Source organism: Aulonocara stuartgranti (assembly GCF_965226115.1).
Source record: "Aulonocara stuartgranti genome assembly, chromosome: 1".
NCBI lineage: Eukaryota > Metazoa > Chordata > Actinopteri > Cichliformes > Cichlidae > Aulonocara > Aulonocara stuartgranti.
Window position 1 is genome coordinate 21,947,501 of NC_138939.1, and position 23,691 is coordinate 21,971,191.

The 23,691-nt window shown below is 41.3% G+C and overlaps 1 protein-coding gene across 1 annotated transcript in view; it reads right to left on the reverse strand.

Moving 5' to 3' along the window:
• Positions 1 to 824: 824 nt before the first annotated feature.
• syt7b (synaptotagmin VIIb) overlaps positions 825 to 23,691 on the reverse strand; it is a 125,767-nt gene continuing 102,900 nt past the window's right edge. Inside the window, exons 7-12 of the mRNA XM_082528546.1 lie at positions 15,255 to 15,390; positions 8,780 to 9,047; positions 8,500 to 8,669; positions 8,067 to 8,181; positions 7,677 to 7,876; positions 825 to 5,342 (exon numbers count right to left, since the gene is read on the reverse strand). Of these exons, the coding sequence (XP_082384672.1) occupies positions 5,238 to 5,342; positions 7,677 to 7,876; positions 8,067 to 8,181; positions 8,500 to 8,669; positions 8,780 to 9,047; positions 15,255 to 15,390 (994 nt within the window). The 3' untranslated portion in view covers positions 825 to 5,237. The remainder of the gene's footprint in view (positions 5,343 to 7,676; positions 7,877 to 8,066; positions 8,182 to 8,499; positions 8,670 to 8,779; positions 9,048 to 15,254; positions 15,391 to 23,691) is intronic.

Sequence of the window (23,691 nt, forward strand, 5' to 3'; positions counted from 1 at the left end):
ATGTGCAGCCAACATATCTGCAGCAACTGTGTAATGTTATCATGCCAACATGGACCAAAATTTTTAAGTAATGTTCACAGCGCCTTGTTCAATCTATGCCACAAAGACAAGGCAGTTATAAAAGCTAAGGTCCAACACACTACTGGCAAGAAGTGGCCATGGATCTCAGGGGTCTAGGCCCACCTAAAAGAGTGACTACACCCCCTCAGCTGCATTTTACTGATGCACTTCAACTATAAGTTACACTAATTCATACAATTTGGTAATGAAAACCTGAAATATCACAGATAAGTTACTGTAATGTGAGCACAGTAGTTCTGCATGAGTTGAGGTAATCAGCACGACTCTGAGGAGGACACTGAGCAGATATTGAGAACTAGTTTCAAAGCACGACTCTACTGAAAAACTGCGAAACAAATGTAAATGTGTTGATGACACTGTGCGCTCACAATCATCCGTCCTACTGTGTGGAGAAAAAGTCTCTATTGTTTGTCTCCCCCTTTGCCTCTGCAATCTAAGATAGATATTTTTGCACTTTTAGAGTTGTGGCTAAATGTCTCCATGACTGTACTATCATATATAGCTGTCCTGAGCCAAATGCCTCCCCCAGTGTCAAAGTTGGTTGCCCATCCAGCACGTATGGTCTGCTCCTGACCCTGGTAGCCAGTAATCAAAAACTTAAAATAAAGACTGAATTAACTATTACTGTGAAATACACGTGTCAGTTAAAGTAATATAAATAAAAGAAAATATGAAAAATTCATACAATACCAGACCAGAAGTATCTTTGTTTTATATATACATTTATATCATTATATACACTGTACAGATTTCAAAAAAATAAATGGTCAATATTTAACATTGTGCACCCCACGGATGTGTAACTACAAAGAGAAAGGGAGTGAAACAGGGGGGTTTGTGATATCAAGGATAGATATCTACAACCCCATTAGTAATGATGGTTCTTTTTCTCTTTTTTTCTCCATACAGAACATTTTCACAATCATTTTATACAGTCAGTATATAAATTAAAATGTTGCTGGTTAACCTCTCTTTGTCTCAAGCAGTCCCTAAAGAGAATGCCCTAAAACAGAAATGCGAGCTTGTCCAGTAAACTTTACCAGTGTTTGGTTTTTGGCCAGTGACGAGTGTAGAAGACAATTTTAGCTCGATTTCTTAAAAAAATGTATCAAACCCTGACTGATCTTTAACCAATATTTAAATTGCATTGATTGACTTTCACTAAGCCTTTGGAATGTAATGCTTTGTCAGCAGGGCAGTACATCAGGACAGACAGATGAATATGAGAGGTGGTTATTTTGGGATGCTCCAAGGCTCTGCTCTGACCTGAGATGTAGCTAACAGTGAAGCAAAGAGGTGATGATTATCTCCTGTCTCACCTTTTTTCCCCCCTCCTCCCTTCCTGACACTTGGAGAGGGAGCGCATATGGTGAAGAGCAAGGCGTGACGGGGTTCATAAGGCACACACAGAATACTTTGTGCCAGAAAGCATGTGTGCACAATGGGGGTGTTTTGAGGGAGCATCAGCTGTGACGTGAAGGAGCAACCCTTCGTTTTTTGGCCTTGGTGAATTAGATTGGTCCACTTAGAGAGGCGAGATAGGGCATAGAGGAAAAACGTCTTCAGCTGCTTTTGTTTAAACTGAAAATCTGGTGTATGGCGGTCAAATGGAGCAACTTTTATCTGTGGTTGTTGTAAAGCTTTTTTCTTGTGACCTTCACTCTCAGCTCATGTATAAGAGATCTAAATGTCCTCCAAACATGAGGAAAATAAGCCTGCTGTGAAGAGAGGTTTGTTCCAGCATCATCGTCAACAAGTGCAGTGATTCTTCAAGAAGTGACAACTTAAAAAAAAGAAGAAAAGAACATACTTCTCTGTACATCTGGATTCATACAGAATAAAAACAGCAAAGAATGCTGTTCAGTATTAAACTGGCAAAATAGAACTCAGTGCAGATATACACACAGGGACTCACAGTAAATACAATCACACAAACATAAGTTCAAATACTGACATTCAACCACGGTGCAAACACACACACATACATCCAGTAGACAAAAAACAAACAGTGGAATGTAAAAAGACTTTTCCCAACCCCAGGTGTTATTACTCTCATTTGTTTCCATTCATCCCAACAGCTCGTGTCTGTACAGGACTTGAGGGAGGTCGCATTCAGGCAGCAAAGATGTTTAAAAAAAATAACTAAATAAAGACAAACTCTGACTTTACATTCCCAGTTCTCGTTTCAAACAGAAAGGTGACAGGGCTTTCTCAACTGCAGCTCCACTCCCTGTGTCCGTTACAAATCCTCCAAATGCTGCTGTCTTTAAGTCTAGATTAACGACCCAGTTGTAGTCCATGATATTCCTGGGCTCTTAATCTCTTGACAACGTCTGCAACTTGTGGCTGCAGTCTTGTTTTGTATTTTGGGCATATTTGTAATTTGTAATCTTGTAACAGTTTATAAACTTTTGATTTCATGTGATTTCTTCTCATATTTTACTGCATGTATTCATAAATTGTCAGTTCATCCCAAAAAAAGAGTCTAAAGGTTCATGGTCAACCTTGAAAACACAAATCTCAACTATATAAATACATTTTTAAAAAACCCTCAAGGTCTGCTTTCTTTTGACTACTACTGACTATTACTCATGGCTGCCCAGAGCAGTTTGCTCAGGCGGAGCCTGCACATACAATCTGAGATTTCTTGAGAGCACAAAGTGGCATCGCACCAAAACAGCCAGTTTTAAGTTACTACTGTAAGAAATATTTTTCTTGTAGTTTCTGGTCACTGCCACTGATGTACTGGACTTAGAGAAACTTGCCGGTATTGCATATTGGTGCAATGCCATGGTGTAGGATTGGGCACTTTATCACCATGAGATCTTGGAGATGGTTAAAAAAACAGCAGTAAAAAGCTAGACAGAGGACATAAGATCTCAAAAAATGTTTTTCCAATCTATCACTAGTGTTATCAAGCCATGCATTAACGGTTGGCTGCTGTGGTACCACAGCAGTGAAATGTGATGGAAAAAAGTGAAATTCTAGTTGTAGGACTCAATATTTTCTTATAAACTCGGAAAATGTAGTGGTAAAAAAAAGAAAAAGAAAAAAAGAAAAAAGGTTTAAATATCAGGACATAAAAAACATAATCTGTCCTAGCAGGTCTTACAATGAGGTAAATACAACCTCACATGAAGTATAAAACATACTACACAGTCTCATTTTTTAATTCAAGAAACATTAAGCCAAAATGCCGAAACAGTGTGTGTGAAAAACTATGTGCACCTTAGATGTTTGGTCATAGCGCCACATTTGGAGAAACCCAAACACAGCAGATCAGCACAAACATCAACTGTCAAGCACGGTGGTGGAGGGGTGATGATTTGGGCTTGCAGCCACAGGACCTGGACACCTTGCAGTTATTTATCAAACTATTCTAGAGTCAAATGTGAGGCGATTTGTTTGACAACTAAAGCCTGGCTGCAATAATATCCCAAGCACAGCAGCAAATCTACAACATTGCAGAAAAGCTAAAAATTAAGGTGTTGCAAAGGCCCAGTCAAATTCCAGCTCTTAACCTCAAGTTATTGCTGCTAAAGGCGGTTCGATAAGCTTTCTACACACTATTTCTTCATTTTGGCTTAGTTTCAGTTAAACTAATGTGTTGTTGTGCATCTCAGGTTGTATTTACCACATGTCAATAACTTTTTATTATGTGCTGGTATGTAAAACTTTAGAACTGAGAAAGGGTGTACCTTTGCTTTACCATGTCTATATGTCGTCAACAATTTGCACAGATTGTTTTCTGCTCTCAAAGAAAACCATTTACATTGGGGTTTCTGGACTATATCCATTTACCAAAACACAACAACGTTAAAAATCAAAGTGGTAAATTGTTTGACAATGAAATCCTCTGTTATATATTTCCGGCAGTTAGTCTGATTTTCTGAGCTCAAATCTTTTACATGTGAAACTGAAACTAGCTGTCTTTTTTGAGACCACTAAAGGGCGTGTTAGAAAGTTGTGTATGTGTTTTGGACAGACTGACACTAACTTCAGTGACCTCCACCCACATGTTCAGCTAATCTCATTTTTTGTCATTGTTATCAAGGGCAGTTTGGTTTTCGACAATATTTTTTGTTCAGCCGTGCAAATCTAAAATATTTCCTCCCTCACACACACACACACACACACACACACACACACACACTCGCACACACACTCGCACACACACTCGCACTCGCACACACACGCATTATCCCCACACTTCCACACTCATGGAAGCTGCTTTTTGCTTATTTTCTGGAAGAACAGGTTGATTCTCTAAGTTCTTTCGAAACAAAACTCATTAAATAAATAAATAAAACACAACATTAATCACTTTACTCTTTTTTTCTGTCCATCGGGAGTTAAAGAAAATAGGAAAGCAGTTTGACACTTGCCCCTTTTAGACCAGTGCTAAATGTTCATGTTCATATCCTTTTTTTCTTATTTTTTTCTTGACGATCTTCATTTGGGGTTACAGCACATCACCCACAGCACGCACAGACGACAAAGGGTTCCAGCCAAGGGAGAATTATTACAGTGGTAGAAGGAGGAGGAGGAGTGAAGAGTGAAAAACATGATGAGTGACAGAGTCCAGTTCCTGTCCATTTTAAATACAGCCCATCGCTCTTCTGTTGCCTGTGCCGCTTTTCCTGATTTTTTTTTTAGGCATTTTAAAGGAATGTCGGAAGAGAGACAGAAACACAGAAGGATTCAAACAATCAAGCAAACAATCAAACAAACACACTGCCACAGCGGATGGTTGGAATGCCTGTTTGATCCATTTTTGGTTGGTAGTTTGTAATTACGGGTGTTAAGAGGTACTGCTCTGATGTAAAACATTAGGGAAACGTGGTGGAAGAAAAAAAAAGAGAAAAAAAAGAAAGATGGAACAAGGAGAGCGTATGACATCAAAGACATTTTTAAGTTCAGACAAACGGATGAGACAGGGTCAGGCGGGAATCAGATCTTGACAGGGGTGAAATTTAAGGAAGGTGTCATGAGAACTGAAGGCGAGGAATATCAAAGAGGCCTGAGAACAAAGAGATGATAGATGGTCTGAAGCCCAACAGTGCATTTAGGTAGTAGGGGATATGTGCCGAGGGCAGGGGCAGGGTGGGGGGATTCTTCAGGGGAAAACAATGTAGGCAGGTGGGCTGCTGGGTCCTTCAGGCCTTAAGAGCATGCCACTGGGCCACGGCAGTGCGAGGATGACCCATCATGTCTTTCCAGTGTTTTACCTCTGCAGGGCCACTCTTCCATGAAAGATAAATCTGTGAGGAAGAGACAGTCACTGTAACTTCTATACAGCCACACAGAGATAGATGTTATTTGTAAAGAATGCTCCCAATAAAACAGCAGAGTATTAAGAGAAAAAAACTGTGACTCTTAAGTGTAGCCCTTTCACCACTAAGCCTGCTGCTCTAATTGGAATTTAACTCAAATCCAGAGCAGAAAAAAAGCCATTAGAGCAAGAGATTTCACCCAGTGAAAAACTCAGAGAAAGGCTAATGCTGTTACTAATAGGATCAAACACAGACTCGTCTGCAAGCGATTCTAATGTAGCAAGAAACTCCTGGATTCCACATGAAAAATTGTTCACTTTTTCATTGTTCTCTGTTCTACGAAGCTATTCTAATAATAGGCAACTGCGGCGTGAAAGAAAATAATATATGTGGTTAGAATGGGAATACATATAGTAGTGTAAATATTGTAGATGTGTATGAAAGCCTTATAAAGTAAATGCTCTTCCCTGCTGTACACAGCGTATAGATTTTTTTTAAGTGCCTGATGAAACAAAGATTTGATTTAAGCTTTGGTGTATTCCATTTTTATTCTCCTAATACATATACCGTATGTTTATTTATAGAAAAGCTGGTGTTTGGTTTTAAAAACAAGCAAATCATTCACTCTGCACAGGGAAAAAAAGGAGTTATTTTGGTTACTGTTAAGTCTGATATCTGAAGCAGTTATGGGATAAAAGAAACTGTGGTTTTATGGGATATTAAAATCCTGACAAATCCCACAAGTTTCGAGAAAAGAACAATCTAATTTGGTAGTAATTACAACCGAAGCAGAAACTGTTAAATTGCATGTCCAGTGAATTAATTCATATTAATTGTTGAGCAAGCGTAACACAGACTTGTTCAGTCAGAGCACCCAATGTGACTTTGTCTACAGGCAGCAGTACAAAGGAATACATAAACAATGGTCTGCAAAACTCCTTGAGCCAACCCTCAAATTTTTATATTTTGCTTGGAAAATGAGAAATAGGTGCAGTGATTTATTGAAGCAGGTGTAAATATACACGAAAATACAGCATGTAAAGTAAAAACAGAGTTTGTACAACGGGCTTGAAAATCAATATTTGGTGTGACCACTTTTATTCTTCAACACAGCCTGAACTCTTTTAGGCAGCTTTCTTGTAATTCCTTTAAGTAGTCTTCAGCAATAGTTCTCCAGGCTTGTTGAAGGACATTCAAAGCTCTTTTTTTTGGATGTTGGCCGTTTGACCAGTTTTCTCATATTTTTTTGAGGACACACTCAACACCATGCTGCGATATGGCAAGCTTACAGCAAATAGCTCTTTTGGAATTACCTTGTTGGTCAAAAGATGCAATATTATACTGTCAAATTGTGTTACTTTTGGCATTTTTGTAGATTCAACTAAAGAAATGGGAACATATTATGTATGTTTTTGCGACAGGCAGCTAGTAACAAAAAAGGATACAAATTTATAGTTGGTTCTTTGTTAAATTTTCTGTCATGTGTAGACACAGCACTGGTTAATCCCCTCAAGTTATTTGCCTGCTTGTGTGTGTGTGTGAAGGGCAGGACTGAAAATGTGTGGAAAAAGCAGCCAATGTCCAAAAACAACATTTGAAAGATCTACAGAAACCCTGGAGAACTGTTCTTTAAGACCACTTTAAAAAGTCACAAGAAACTCCAAGATTCCTTGGTTGCAAAATATAAAGAAATGAGGGGTGGCTTAAGACCTTTGCACAGTACTGGGTTCATATTTGCCGTTTAAAGTAAAGTACATCTACATGTCTTTGTGTCTAAAAGAAGCTGCAATTTATTAGATTTTTTTCCCCAGAAAGCATTAAAACTACGAAAAATTATAGGAAACTAAAAGATGCAGATAAGAAGTTTAAAATGTTTAATCACGTTGTAACAGAAATACATTAATTTTTCTCAGAGTTGATCAGCTAATTCAACAAAGAAATTCAGGGGATATTCCGGTTAAAGCTGGAAAGGTTTAAACTCACCATCTGCATTTAGCCAAAACAGTAAATGTGCAGTTTGCTGACTGTGTGTATCTCCATCTGCCTCTGTGCCATTCCTAAATGTTGTAGTATTAAGTCTAAATAAAGCACACTTTTACTTTCACACTTAAAATTAGCTGCTTGTTGTTTGCTGCATATGAGTTCATTTACAGCACAGGGGAATGAACTGCATGTTCCAGCAGGGGTCAGTAGAGACTGGCTCACTGATCATCTGCTGATGGTCTGACAGACAGTCAGAAAAACACAGAGGAAGAGAGAAAAAAAGAGGAGGAAGAAGAAGAAGAGAGGAAGAGGCGAAGAAGAGAAGTGGGAAGGAGATACCTTCCCAATGACATCATTGCGGCTGAGTCTGTCCTTGTCCATGACGGTGATAATTATGGTGGTCTCCCTCAGCACGTGGGCAGGCACGTCAAAGGGGAAGGACTCGTTGAAAACAGGGTTCAGACAGCGCTTCATTACCACCGTCTTCTTCTTCTCCACACGCTTGTCCTTGTGCATCAACCACACTTTTACGTAGGGGTCTGAGGAGAGGGAAATGTGCCGGTTATGAAGCAATATAGCATTCATGAATTACCAGAATTGGGGATTTAATGAGAACAAAAAAACAACAACAAAAAACCAAAAATGAAATATAAACACGCTATTTTCTCATTTTCTGTTGTTGGAATGTAAAAATGTATTGAAGAAAGGAAGATGAGGGAGTATCTATACCAGAAGTGCCTCCAATGTCCATGGCTTTGAGGTTGCGGGCTTTGATGATGCTCACAGTGATGGTGTTGGCTGTGGGGTTGTAACACAGAGACACCAACAGATCCCCTCGACTTCCCTGGAAAAAACCATAGACAATAACAAAAACAATAACAAACTGTTCATTTTTAATTGCCTCATTGCATTGCTCTCCATTCTGTCACTCATCCTATGTTTCCTTTGCTTGCCTGTGTTTCCTTCATCTACCTGTCAGCCTCTCCATATTCCCTATCCCTTCTCCCTCTAGCATGCTGCTACATCTCCCATGGGAGCATCACGGCAGCCAGGAATGACATCACCCGCTACATTCTGTCCCATCTTCTCTTTCTCTTCATCTTGCCCCTCCCTTCCTGTCTATCTTCTTTTCCTCTACTCAGCCTCTTTCCTTCTTACTCACACTGCCATCGCTACATGGTTTCAGCTCCTTCCAGAAAGTCTGCATGTTGGCTAGGTCCAGCTTGTTGAGTGGAATGGACACCTCTCCTATTGGGTCGTTCCTGCTGAAGCGATCGTAGTCAAGAACCTGGAGGTACAGGGTCCTCTGAACCACCTTCTCATAGGGGAACCCTGAGAAAGAGATTAACACACGATAGTCTTAATATGTTACAGTGATCCAGACAGAAATGACTGCCTGCATATGCTGTGAATGTGTTTAAGGAAAGGCTTCCTGATCACACCTTCGAAAAGGAAGGTCTCGTTCCAGTGGGGGTTTAGATTCTTCCTCTTCACTTTTGTCTCCAGTTTGTGCTTCTTGTCTGGCAGCAGGTATAGTTTGACAAATGGGTCAGAGGTGCCAGAAAAGTCCTTAGCTGGCAAATCCTGGCCTTTGAGAATTTTCACAGTGAGGGTGGAGTCTTGAAAACTGTATCCAACACTGAACTGAATACGACCCAGCTTTTCACACACTGGACCCTCATGTTCTTCTTCCTCTGAACCTGGTGACAGCTGACAGAACAAGAGGAGATAAGCAGGGCATTATTTATTTTTATTCAACTCTGTTATCTTATTGGAGGATTTACAGCACTGGGAAAAGTCTTTAATCATATTCATTTATTAAATAAATAATGAATAAATAAATACACTTTCTTGAAATGCTGATTTCTATTCCCCTAGCCACACCCAGGCCTGCTTACTGCCAGACCTGTTTGACCAAAGAATCACTTGAATAGAGTCCATCTGACAAAGTGAAGTAGGCTAAAAGATGTGAAAAAGTTCACTGACATCTATGACTCTGGAAAGGGTTACAAGGCCATTTCTAAGGCTTTGAGACCCCAGTGAACCATAGTGAGAGCCATTATCAACAAGAATGGAGAAAACATGGGGTGGTGGTGAATGTTCCCAGGAGTCCAGGCCTACCAAAATTACCCCAAGAGCGCACTGACGACTCATCCAGGAGGCCACAAAAGAATCCAAACAACATCTGAACTGCAGGCCTCACTCACCTCAGTTAAGGTCAGAGTTCTTGATTCAACAATGAGAAAGAGACTGGGCAAAAACGGCATCCATGGGAGAGTTCCAAGGAGAAAACCACTGCTGACCAAGAAGAACACCAAGTTTGAACCACACCAACACCAACACCAACATCAAATTTGCCAGAAAACATCTTGATGATCCCCAAGACTTTTGGGAATATTCCTTGGACTGATGAGACAAAAGTTGAATTTTATGGATGGTTTGAGTCCTGTTAGCTCTGGTGTGAAACTAACATCTCTTAAGTATCATAAAAAGAACACCATACCAACAGTTAAACATGGTGTTGGTAGTGTGATGGTCTAGGGCTGCTTTGCTGCTTCAGGACATGGACAACTGGACCGGTGAGATCACCGTTGAATGGCACAAAAAATTGAAATGAAGGTTTTGGCATGACCTTAAACAGCCTGTTCATGCTTAAAAATGTCCAATGTGGCTGAATTAAAACAATTCTGCAAAGAAGAGTGGGCAAAAATTCCTCTGCGGGGTGAAAGTTGTGAAAGGTATCGCAAATGATTGTAGTTCTTGTTGCCAAGGGTGGAAATATGACAATTATAAGAAAGATTCCAGAAGGAATCAGAGGAAGAGAACCAGCACAATCTTGCAAAAGAGATTTTTTTACGGTACTTCCTGCTTAAACAAAAACCAAAAACAACAAATTGGCTAAAAACAATAATTGAATGGATATAAACTGAATTTTGTTTCCAAGGAGATAAGATTCCAGTTAAAGAATAATATGTGTTAATGCAGATAATGTCATTTTCCGTGCTGCTGAACTGGTGTGTCCAAATTGTGAGTAGATAGACTACTTTCTATAAACAACTTCCACCCACTGTGCAGTATGTTGTACATATGTCATTTGGGGTGGTGTTGCACAGGTAGTAGAGGTGGCGGTTTGATCATTAGCCCAGCCACAATAACAGACTTGTATGGTGACTCTGCCATAGTTGCTATGTGAGTTTGTATGCCTGTGTGGAAAAAGAAACCATCTGTGAATGATTTTATAGCACTTCTCTAAAGTTAAAAAGCTGGGTTTTTTTTAGATTATAGATCTGTAATAGCCATGCGGCAATGCTGCTGTCAGTGTTGATAATAAAGTGTTTAAAATCTAAGCATACTGCTCAGATTTAAGTACATAAAGGATTATAATAAGTCCCTATAACAAAGAATACTGACGTGATAATGAGGGGGTTATTTTGAATATAAGACTGTTACATTAGACCGCATTACTTTATGTTTTTTTCCTAATGAACTGGGGCTGGATAGGTATAAAAGTGTAGCACCGCGGGAGCTGCACTGCTATGATCTAAATCAAGGGTCAAGCTCTGCAATATTCACAGCATGGTCACACAGTCTGAACACTTAAAGAGGAGCGAACACTAAACAAGTGACTTGAACTCCACACCACGGGGGGCACCAATTCTGAACTTCACCATAAATACCACAGCTTGTAAGTGGCAAACTAGCATGATGTTATGTTGCATGGCTAGCGTCCCCCATAAGAAAAGGGCAGAGCTGGTTGCATGGCTGTTTGGAAAAGCAGATTATCTATTGACAGACACATCCTCTGACTGATGGTGACATGGCCTGAAGGGAGGGAGAGAATCCAGTTTAAAAAGTGCTATCTGATGGGGGAAGAGCTGGAGGCATTATTCAAGGGGCAGAAACATAATATCCAATTCTGTATTTTCCCACACAATCCTGGTGGTGCTGCCCAGCCTCATTCTCTATGCTGAATATGTTGACTTTTCATTATGCAGTCCTCCAGCCAACAGATGGCCTAAATTGCTATTCCCAATTTTCTGCATTTGGATACTCTCGTTTTCTTAGAGTCCCCCCCTCCCTTCTTATCCAGTTTTTAAATTTGCCTTCCTAATTTCTTTTTCTAAAAACCACAGCGATCCACATGCAACAGAGGCAAACATGGCCAGATATATACAGTGGGGCAAAAAAGTATTTAGTCAGCCACCGATTGTGCAAGTTCCCCCACCTAAAATGATGACAGAGGTCAGTAATTTGCACCAGAGGTACACTTCAACTGTGAGAGACAGAATGTGAAAAAAAAATCCATGAATCCACATGGTAGGATTTGTAAAGAATTTATTCGTAAATCAGGGTGGAAAATAAGTATTTGGTCGCCTCAAACAAGGAAAATCTCTATCCATCCATCCATTCGCTTCCGCTTATCCTTTTCAGGGTTGCGGGGGGCGCTGGAGCCTATCCCAGCTGTCATAGGGCGAGAGGCGGGGTACACCCTGGACAGGTCACCAGTCTGTCGCAGGGCCAACACACAGGGACAGACAACCATTCGCACTCACATTCATACCTAGTGACAATTTGGATTATCCAATTAACCTATCCCCACAAGCTGCATGTCTTTGGACGGTGGGAGGAAGCCGGAGTACCAGGAGGGAACCCACGCAAACACGGGGAGAACATGCAAACTCCACACAGAAAGACCCCGGCCTGGTGTTGGAATTGAACTCAGGACCTTCTTGTTGTGCGGCAACAGTGCTAACCACCGTGCCACCGTGCTGCCTATATATAGATTATATCATATTATATAGACACACTCACACACACCACACATAAATGTATCATTTACTCTTGCTTGAGTAACATTTGCTAAAAACCGCAGAGCACATCTGTTTTTTGGAAGTCATGTCGTTAAATGCACAGTTGGAAGAAAAAGCGTGCTAACCCTTTGGGGAAAAAAGTAAGTTAGGCTTTCAGCACTTCTACAAAAACAAGGACAGATCTTCATCTAAACCCCAATATATAAAAGAAAAAAATAAACAGTTTTACATTTTATGTTCTAATTATGCATAGGTAATAATCCCTCTGACTGCATTCCTTTATCAGCAGTGACTCCTGTCAGATGTTTCCTCGAACTGCTTATGAGACCAGCACAGTATTAAGGAGGAATTCAGGACTGCTCCTCACTACATAACTGGTTTGAGTTCATCAGTAATTCTGAGATGACTTGAGTGGACTCTTTAGGTCATGCCACAGCATCTCAGTTGGGTTAAGGTCAGGACTCTGACTCGGCTATCTCAAAGCATGAATTTTGTTCTTTTTCAGCGATTCTGATTCTTAATTTACTTGTGTGCTCTTCGTCAGTGTCTTATTCCATCAGTAAATCTCTCCAAAGCTTAAAGTAATTGACTTTTGCCCTGATACTACAGTTCAAAACTTCTTCACACAACTTTAAATTCATTGTTTCCCCATGGATTGCCAAGAGGCCAGGCCTAATTCCAAACTTACAACATGCTCTTTTCTTCTTCTTGTCCTTTCCTCATTGTTATGCAGCATTTTTCTCACAGTGGATAAAAAAAAGTCAGATTTGAGGGAGCTGCAGAGATCTGTGCAGATGTCCCACTTTTGCTGTCTGACTTCTGTTCTTTTTCACTTCTTTCAGGGCTTCGTGTTGAGTTCGTTGTGTGATCTTTGCAGGCCAGCCACTCTTGGGAGCACAGCAGCCCTACATACCTCCACTTTGAATCAAATTGTCCTTTTGCACCTCGATGAACACTCATAAAAAAGCATTTAACTTTTTTTTTTCTAGCCACCTTTGTGCATCTCTACAATGCACAATGCTTCTTCTGTCCTGTGAGTCAAAGTTGTTGTGATCTAGGAAAGGGTCACACATGTCAGTCTTGAAAAAAAGCAACCAGACTTCACCTCTACAAGCGACACTTCCAGTCGGATCTCCCGATCTCTTAGAACGGCTGATTCCAAGTAGTTTTTGGAGAGCTCATGAGCACTTTTAGCAATTCTTGACTGCAAGTGTTCAAGAACAACATAAAGCACACTTTTATGTTGTTTCATCAGATATTATTTGTCTATAATTCTGAGCTATTATTGTCAAAATGTTACAACCCTTTCCTTTCCTTTGTAACTGCGATTCAAAAATGAATGGACTAACCCTCGGGTGCTCGGGATCCTTCCATTAGATTCCTTGACAGTGGCAACAAACGGTAGAATATCACTAGCCTTATCCTTTAAACAAATAAAGCACATATAAGCCTCCCTATAATGTGTGGATGTGTGATAATAGGCAAAGACACTTTTCACACCACACTTTCCACCACTCTGTGAGCACCACACAAAATGAAAGCCGTGTCAGAGTACGTACTGATAAGAACCTGATGCTGACAGGACCCCCATGCAATCTCCCCCAAACCCCTATCACCTGAGATGCTTGAGTGGGTTGGATGCATATATACTGTGACGTCCAATAACATTTCACTCGGTCCCTCCTCTCAGTACTGTCTGTATATATGACTATGTCTTTTCATATAGCACCACAAGTGGCTCAAAAGTGCAGGATTGGTATTTTCAGCATGAAAGGAGGGTTGTGTAATATATAGATGGCTTTGGCAAAAGTGCCCAGAATGAGTATTATCATTAGGCACTGCCACTGTGAATTCCTCAGACACCCCATGAAACCCACATAATTACACAGTGCTCATACCGATCTGCCATATTCTCACAGCACCCACAGCAGCACTGCATGTTCTCTCACAGCTAATTACCGAACCTCTCTGAATCAGGTGCACGTTGCCGCCCCTCCCGGCGTCTCACTTCAGGGTAATGATTGCTTTATGTTTCAGTTAGCTGACTTACTGTATAGCCGCAGCTAACTGTAACGCTCTACAGGTAGGTGCGCTGAGGGTGAAGGAGAAAGCACTTTCCTGAGTGATGAAAGACTTCTCAAACAGCTTTCCTCCTCAATTGAACTGAAGCGCGTAGGCTTTCTCCGTCTTTGAACCAAAAGACTGCATTATATACAGTAAGTGACACGTAGCTCATGATAAATAAATCTGCATTGCAACTTTGATCTTATCTTTGAAGCCTTGCCAATTATTTCTCATATAGTGAAATATCAAAGAAAATCATTGCACAAATAAACCACTGTGATCTAGAAAGCAGGTAAGCAAGCAAAAAGGTTATCTGGTGGGGAAAATTGAAGGTTTCTGAGAAAATCTACTACCTCTAAAATATATTTTCATTTTAGATTGGCTGCAAACAGACACCCCACTGGCACGATACATTTTTGTGTTTTTTCAGAAATGACTTTGACAGGTTAGGTGTTATTATTACTGATAGCAATGATTGTCAAAATACAAAAATAGGGCCACGATGCTTAAAAAGAAAGAAAGAAAAGAAGCTGGGATTGTACTTTATCGCTGACATTTAATTCAGCACAGTCAGTGAAAGTGGATCATTTTAACTCAACTGTCAACTGCTGTTTTCAAAGGTAAGATAAACTGTCAAGCTGCAAACCGCCTCAAAGAAGACGATTAGCTGCTATAAGTTAGAAAACTGGGCAGCACAGGCGATAAACATAAACAGTACTGCTAAATGTATTAATTTGAGCTTTTAAAACAGTGTTCTTTGTAATGGTGATTAATCACAAACAGGTGAAAGTTTTGAACATTTTACACTATTTTCATCTACTCCTTTGGCTCGTCTTCCACTTTCTTATCTCCAGATTTGCATGCACCTTTCATCTTAGATTATGAAAGATGATCTGAAAGTACCAGTGAAGTCTCTCTGCCATCTCATTTATTCTGATTCAGAGGCTTTGCCAAAAGCAGTTCTTCCTCTCTAAATATAGTTGAAATCATCAATGCAGAAAGCAGACTACAGATCTGAGCTATTAGTACTCGTGTATGTTACCATGAGCATGTCACTGGTGACCGAGTTGGCCAAGTCAGAAACAGAAGAGTTGGCTTCGTGGCCCTGCCCGTGGCGGCGTCCGGTCTCGTCTGGAGTCTGACCTCTGGGGCTGCTGCCTGGTTTGTTACCTGGAGTTCTGTTAAAACAGAAACAAGCACAGTGATTTTTACACATATAGCTTGTTTCCAGTGTTCCTAAGTTTATCCTCAATACATGTAGTTTACATCCTCGGGCCAAATATTAATTATTTGTTTTGAAAATTTGTATTTAAGTGTAGCTAAGAACCAATATCCTACCAGACAGGCCACAGGAAGTCAATTATCATTACCTACAGCAAGAACCAATGCAATGAAAAGAACAGTTTTATAATGGCCTATAAAGGGAGAGAATTCACTGTCAATACAGATAACACAAGAAACCAATAAAACTGGATTGAAAAACTGTCTAATTTAAAGGGCTTACCCTGATTTGAGTCACGGTTTGTGTTATAAGTTGGTTTGCATGTGTGTGTTTCATTATTACACCATGAAAATGTAAAGATTTGTGGCCTCAAGATCCTAATAAACCAAAGGTAAAGGTAAGGTAAATTTCCTGGCTTACATTACCCAATTACTCTTGTTTCCTTGCTGTTCCACTTCAGATTTTCCAGGTATTTCCTTGTGCGTTTTTCCTAATCTTTCCCTTTAAGTGACCTTCCCTCCCCATCTCCAGCTGCCTCCCTCTTCCTGCTCCACCACAACCACCCACACATGCAGGGCCTTGGAGTAGGGGTATGTCACCAGGGTGCAGAGGAGGCTACCCCCCCCCCCCCCCCCCCCCCCCCCTCTGTCCCCTTCTGGCTGCCTCTGCCTCAATTTTATCCCACAACTTAGACATTCACATTACTCACACTCTCATTACACATACATATAGGATCTTGGGGGTGGGCACGATACACGGAGTCCAAAGTACCATCAGGGTGTACACCCCACCCCTGGCATCGTTGCCCACCTCTCAATTTTAAATACACGTAGACATTGAGGGCTAGCAGGAGGGACCATGCGCTTACCTGCTGCTCTCTGGCAGGTAGCTCCATGCCCTCCTGGGTTTTAAATGCACCTTAGAACACACATGCATCAACATTACAATGAGCGGGTGGAGGGAGGTTCGGAGTCTTCTCTCACCCCCATTCTCTGCGACCTGCTGGAGCAGGGGGGCTAGGACTAGGAGGAGGAGTTGGCCGTCCGACTGCGGTCTGGAGTGTGGAGCCTTCCTGCTGCTGCGGAGTCGGGGTGGTCTGCCTCCCCCCACCGCAGGGAAAAGGGAAACACCACCTGGGTCTGGGTGCAGTTCCCCCCTCCAGGGGCGGGGGCACCTAGACCCGGTTTGTAGAGTACGCTTGGGGAGTGTGATCGTGTGTACAACGTCTCTTCATGTCTGTCTCCACGTTGGTTGAGTGTGGAGTAAGTGCATATGAGAGCATGAGGGTGGGAATGGATGTTTGTATCTGTGTGTGCCTGTATGTCTGTGTCTATATGTCAGGTTGGGTGTCAGGCGCCACCTCTCTGGGGACATCTCAGGCCCTCCAAGGTTTGGAGGCCTATCTCCCCCTACCACCACTTCCCCTGCCAGTGGCGGACCCCCTCAGACATCGGTGCGTTGGTGGTTCTTTGTGTCCGGGGATGGGGGTCCAGGTACACACCGGCTCACTCCTTGGCGGCCGCTTATCGGGGCCTGGAGCCTGGGGCTCGCTCGGGCCACTTCGGAGGTGGGGTGCCCCCGGCCTCTCGGCCTGGGGCTCGGTCACTCAGGCGCAGCTGGCTGCCGGCGGAGCTCACGGGCGCGTCACTGCAACTCCCCCTGGCTTCTGCTCCGCGGCTGCTGAGTGAGCCCTCATCTGGGACTCTCCTCAGCTCTTTCCGGGACAGTGGCGCAGCTGCCCCTCTGTTGGTCTTCCTTGGTCTCTTGTGTTCTGGGGGCCTCTGGATGTCTGGAGTTTTGATCTCCTCCACACCTGCTTCACGCCCTGGAGGACGGGGCTGTGGCCCCCCCACACCCTCTAGCAGATTATTACATGAAGGAACCTTTTAAAAAACAAAAAACAAGCGCGTCCATGCTCACAGGTGTACACACGGGTGATCACACCCACAAACTACACCCTTTTTGGCTCCTACCTCAAAGCACACTGTGTTCTGTTGATCTTATGTGCTGCACAATAATGTTTAACATTTAGTATTTACTGTCATATTCCCATATATCATTGTGATGTTGTTTATTCTATTACTCTTGTTCTCTTCTGCTTGCTTTCTTTTTTCTTTCTCAGCAGGTGATCCAGGTGATTGATATATGCATTTTTTTTTTCTCTGCCCGTTCTGTTGGTTTTTGTCTTTTGCCCTTCTCCCCCGTCCCTCTTCTCAGCTGTTTCTCTTTCCCTCTTTCTTTCTCCCCTTCTTTCCCCCAGTCAAGTCTGTCCCGTATTCAGTAAGTGAAAATAAAATAAACAATAAAAGGTGAATCAAATGGACCATTACGGCAAGGCTGGGATGGTCAGTTTGGTAAAGTAAATCCGTTGGGCATCTTTCTTTGCCTTTAGACAACAATTCTGATGGCAAAAGAGCCAAACGGGACAGGCAAAAAAAAAAAAAAAAAAAAAAAAAAAAAAGTGACCTTTTGAACTAGTTTTTGGGGTTTTTTTGCCCACCTCATGTGGCAGTCTGCTTGCATAGATTAAAGATTTGGATCTTTGAATTGTAATTCTGTCTCGTGGGTCCTTTTCCCATTACATTCGTTTCAAATAACGTCAATCTTCCTGCCAGCATACAGTGACATTAGGCAATAATATGTTTGCAGCAACTACTGGATGGAAAATTACACTGCCCCTGTAAATAACGACAAATATCAGTGGACACTTTAGTAACACCTGGCTGCTACTGTTTTGGACTCCTTTTTACATTCACAGCTGCATGAATTCTTCATTGCACAGATTCAACAAGGTGCTGCAAACAGCCCTCAGAGATTTTGGTCCATGTTGACATGATAGCATCACACAGATGTTGCAGATTTGATGGCTGCAGATCAATAATGTGAATAATTGCACTGTGATCCAGTGACTATGGAGGAGACCTCAGCTTTGAGCTTTTTGAATGGTATGTTTTCTTGATGGAAGCAGCCTTTAGAAGATGGATACACTGTGGTCATAAGGGGATGGACACAGTCAGCAGCAATAGTCAGCTGGACCGCCATTCGATCTGTGCTCAGTTTGTACTAAGGGGTCCAAAGTGTGCCAAGAAAATATCTCCCACACCATTACATCACCACCATCAGCCCTAACCTTTGATACAAACCAGGATCCATGCTTTCATGTTATTTATTCCAAATTCTGTCACTGCCATCTGAATGTTGCAGCAGAGCGCTGTCATCACCCAGAGAACAGCTGCTCACTCTGTCAGTGCGCCCCAGGGCAGCTGTGGCTACAATGTAGCTTGCCATCGCCAGTGTGTGAATGTGTGTGTGAATGGGTGAATGACTGAATGTAGTGTAAAGCGCTTTGGGGTCCTTAGGGACTAGAAAAGCGCTATACAAATGCAGGCCATTTACCATTTTTTTTTATTTTGTGTTTTTCTGAGATGGTTGTGTGGGCAAACCCCAATCTGGCACCAACAGCCATGCAACACTCAAAGTCAAAGTCCTAAATGCACTGAGTTGTGATTGGCTGAGAAAATGTTTGCATCAATCTGCAGTGAAACAGGTGTACCTAACACAATGTCTGATAACTGACAAGTGAAAACAGTCAACCACGTGCAGCAACAGACTCTCACACTGGTATATTAATAACTGTTTCCTTTTTTAAAAAAAAATCAATTTAATTGTTTCTCCTCTCTCCCCTATTTTGGGATTGGTCATGTCTCCCTGTGCTCTCTTTTTTCCCTTTTCTCTTTCCCCTAACCCCCAACTGATTGCAGCAGATGGCTGCTCCTCCCTGAGACTGGTTCTGCCGGAGGTTTCCTCCTGGTGAAAGTAAGAATTTTTTCTTCTCACCACAGCACAGTGCTTGCTCACAGGGAATCGTCTTATTGTTGTGGTTTCCTCCTGAATACCGTAGGGTTTTTACCTTGCAGTATAAAGAACCTCGAGGCAGCTGTTGTTGTGATGTTGCGCCACATAAATACCTCTGAATTGAACTGAACTGAACATATTACAGTGATCCAGATACTTTTTTGTATTTAAGTTGCTCAGGTAGCATAGGTTGTAATAAAATTGCATCAAAAAGACATTAAAGCAGTCATGGCCAATTTCTTGCAGTGGTTGACTATTAATATATATATATAAATTAAAAACGCTCCAAGATAAACATACACCAGTGCAAAACTTTGTCAGACACCACCTGTCACTTTAGACACTTTGAAGACGATCTGTACAGAAAACTATTTTTAGAAACAAATGCTGCTTTTAACGATGCTGCTAAAAAATTCTTCCCAGCTTTTTCATTATGTAACTATTTGGGATACAGAAAAATACAAACATGTGATACCAGTCTAGGCATAGTGACAAATAACACTAATAAGATGATGCAGCGAGAAAAACAAAAAATAGCGAGAGTGACAGTCAGACAGACAGAAATAGCGAGCGAGTGAGCAGGTGAGATACTAAATACAAAGGTAACAGCGCAAGTTAGATTAAAAGAAGGGAAAGATGATCCACGAGATGAGATAAATTAGAGTAAAAGCAAAGGAGATGATTTATTTTTATTGAGACAATGAACGAATGAATGTGAGACACAGTTAGACACACATTAAGCTTTAGCTCAGAGAAGGGGAGATGGGATAAAAGCTCTGAAACAAAGCAGAACAGAATTGGCGAGGAGAGTCAGACACGCTAAAAAGCAGATAGAGGAAGCAAACTGACGTGTAACACAGGAAAGCAAAATAGAAGGAGGCTGGAGAAAGAGGGGTGAGAGATAGACAGGGGTTACACAGCAAAGAGACAAGCAGAAGTAGAACGATGCTGAACAAGAAGAGGTAAAAAAAGAAAAGGATATGGTGTGGAAGAGAAAAGAATGGATTCGTCACTCCGCGTTTATTTCCTGTGATTTGCAGGTCATAGAGCCAACGATGCACCACAGCCTCAATTCAAACTGTAATGGTTTATGTTCCACAGGTCTGTCAAATGCAGATTAGTCTCACATGCATGTGATCCCTGCAGGTTAAGCTAAAAATACTCAATTGAACCTTTTAATATCGACCCTTAATACGTTAGGGAACCATGTCCCACCTTAAATAATTACATAACACCTGGATGTCTCGCTCTGCCACTGATGTGACTCTCACCGGCACAGTGTGTGGTCTGTGTTTTACACATTGTTAATATTTCACCACTAATACATCTAAAGTTTGTACAGCAGCTGATCAGCTCACAAAGCACAACTTAACACACAATTTTTTTTACAAAGCAAAGAGATGAGTTAAATGGAAAACCTGACATTCTCACGAGACCTACCATATTTGAACAAGTTCCCGCAGAGCCAGGTACCTGCTGAGCTTTGAAGGACCAAACAGTGAGAATAAATGGGTCACATCGTTAACAGAGTTCATAGAGAGGACAGAGGGTACCTTGACACAGACACAAGACTTGTAATTGTGCTGTGGTGGTGGAGTAGTTAGTGCCATTGCCTAGGAGCCTAACATGGAATTGTGGGTGGGCCTAAGGGGCCCGACTGATCATACTTATCAGTGATGGGAATAACGGCGTTACAAGTAATGGCGTTACTTTTTTTCAGTAACGAGTAATCTAACTAATTACTATTTCTATCGTTACAACGCTGTTACCGTTACTAACAAGCAGAGCTGGACCGGCCATCGGGCATACCGGGCATTTGCCCGGTGGGCTGATGGTGATTTTTTGTTTTTATGGGCCGATGGGTGTTTTTTTTTTTGTTTTGTTTTTTGTAACGGTATAAACAATGAAAGATGGTGGATTGGCCAGATGCTGGCCGATGTGTAAAAATAACTCAGTTGTTTGGTGGTGGCTATGGTGGAGCTTCCACAGAGGCCAGCAGGTGGATGAGAGAAAGGGGAGGCAGGAGGAGGAGAGACCCGAGGCGGCCTCCGGTCCGAGTGTCAGGTGAACTGAACTTCAGGTAGGAAGTTATGACCTATAGTCTATATGGGTCAGATATAAACCAAGGTTAGGTGTGGTTTATTATTTGTGCTAACTTTTTACAGTCAGTTACAATAACTCGTACTGTGTACTAGCTAGCATGACGGAGTTTCTATACAGCTGGGTGGGTGCTATGATGTTACTGATAGTGAACTTATTCATAAGGTGAGTTAGTATAGTTGCCAACTGTCCCGTAAAAAACGGAATTGTCCCGTATTCAGAGAAATAAAGTAGTCGTGGTAAGCCAATCACATGACTTTAAGATGACAAAGCAACAAGGTGATATATACCAGTTTTTAAACTGTGCTGATAGGCCATGTCATAGTCATGATAAACAATATATATACGCGTGTTTCTTCCTGAATAGTTTCATGTTTACTGTCTAAGGACAGCGCTAGCAAGCACTCTCTGCTTATGAACAAAAATTTAAAAAACAAAACAAAAAACAGCCCGTTCGTTTTGGTGGAAAAATGCACCATGACGGCCAAAAGGATGATACCAAACAAGGCAAAGTAAATACTTTTTAAAGATGTAATGTGGAGGGAAAATCAAAAGTAGTGAAAAATGGCCAATTATACCCTGGACCCCAGAGGGTTAAATGTTTTTTTAAAGTAACGCAATAGTTACTTTTCAAGTAATTAATTACTTTTAGAATCTTGTAACTCAGTTACTAACTCAGTTACTTTTTTGAAGAAGTAACTACTAACTATAATTAATTACTTTTTCAAAGTAACCCAACACTGATACTTATACTTTGTATGTTTTCCATGTGCCGGCACGGGTTTCCTGCAGGTATTATGGCCTCCTCCCGCAGTGCAAACAGGCAAACATAGCAAAAATGATTCATGAATGGTTTGTGGAGCACAACGAGTTTTAAATGTTGACATGAATTCACTCCAATCTAGCATCTGTGGGATGATGTGGGCAAACAAGGGGCCCCACCTCGCAACTTACAGGACTTAAAGTTTAACTGTTGTTAAAATCTTGGTGTGAGATACCACAGCACAGTTTGAGGGGTTTGGTGGAGTCCATGCCTCAAGAGGTCAGGGCTGTTTTATCAGCAGAAAGGTGGACAATATAATATTAGAAAGGGGGTTATAACGTGATGCCTGATCTCTGTATATACTAGAGATGGCACGATACCACTTTTTTATGTCCGATACCGATATCATAAATTTGGATATCTGCCGATACCGATATGAATCCGATATAGTGTTTTTTAATCAACAAAACTGTTTTTTTTAATATCTTGCTGAATTTTGTATAAGTTCATACTCAAGTTTAAAACAACAACTACACTAAAGCTATTCTGTTATACCTGTATGCAAAAAAAAAAGTTTCATAGTTCAGCAATACTGATCAATCTAATAAACTTAAACCTACACCATCCTCCCTATTCTGGTATTTTAAAGAGTACTTAGCGTAAATATTAAGCAACCTAACTAATAGGGTTCCAACTCCCAGCAACAACAAAAATAAATAAATAAAAAATAGGGAACCACCCCTCACGCTCCACCTCATGATGCTTAATCGAAGTAATCAACCTTAATTTGATGCAGTGTGAAAAAAAAATGCACAGAAATCAATTATTTTTCAAGAAATATTAAATAGATTCAACATCTTTCTTCAACAAAATTGCAGACTGCACAGATGGTACCTTCCCAAAGGAAAAAGTACTATAGCTTACTAGGGTATATTTATTACCGTAGACTCAACAGTTACTATATACAGTAATGGACTTCTATTCCTTTTACATCAAATTAAAACTTTGGGTGTAAGATTCGGATAATTATTTATTAAAAGCTAGACATTTTAAATGAGAATAAAGAAAAGTGTGTCTTTGTGCCCCTTTTCCCTGTTAATGCCCTATCGGCCCCCCTGGCTAAACTTTGCTAGATCCGCCCCTGCACAGTTACAGCCGTCAGCTGCTTAGAAAAAGATCCTGGAGTAGAAAGTAATATTAAATAAATTCTAACAACAGCTTATCAAGCTTAAACGTGCTGCTGTTGTTTATCCACTGGTTTCCTCTTTCTGGTGCAAAGTGGGCCAAAAGCAAACTAGAGAGACGGACTCGCAACAGAAAAGCCGATCAGCTGATCGTTAAGCAGTTTCATGATTGAAGTAGCAGCAAGAGGAGGCAGTCGCTCCATATATCGCTTGTTAAGCTTAACGCAGGAATGCTTTACAAACATTCAGAGATGGACTTACACACTTGCTTTACTTCTCTCGGGGATAACTTTGTCGGAGATGAAATGCCGGGTTGCTAGCGAAGCTCCACATGCTATCCAGACCACCGACAGGT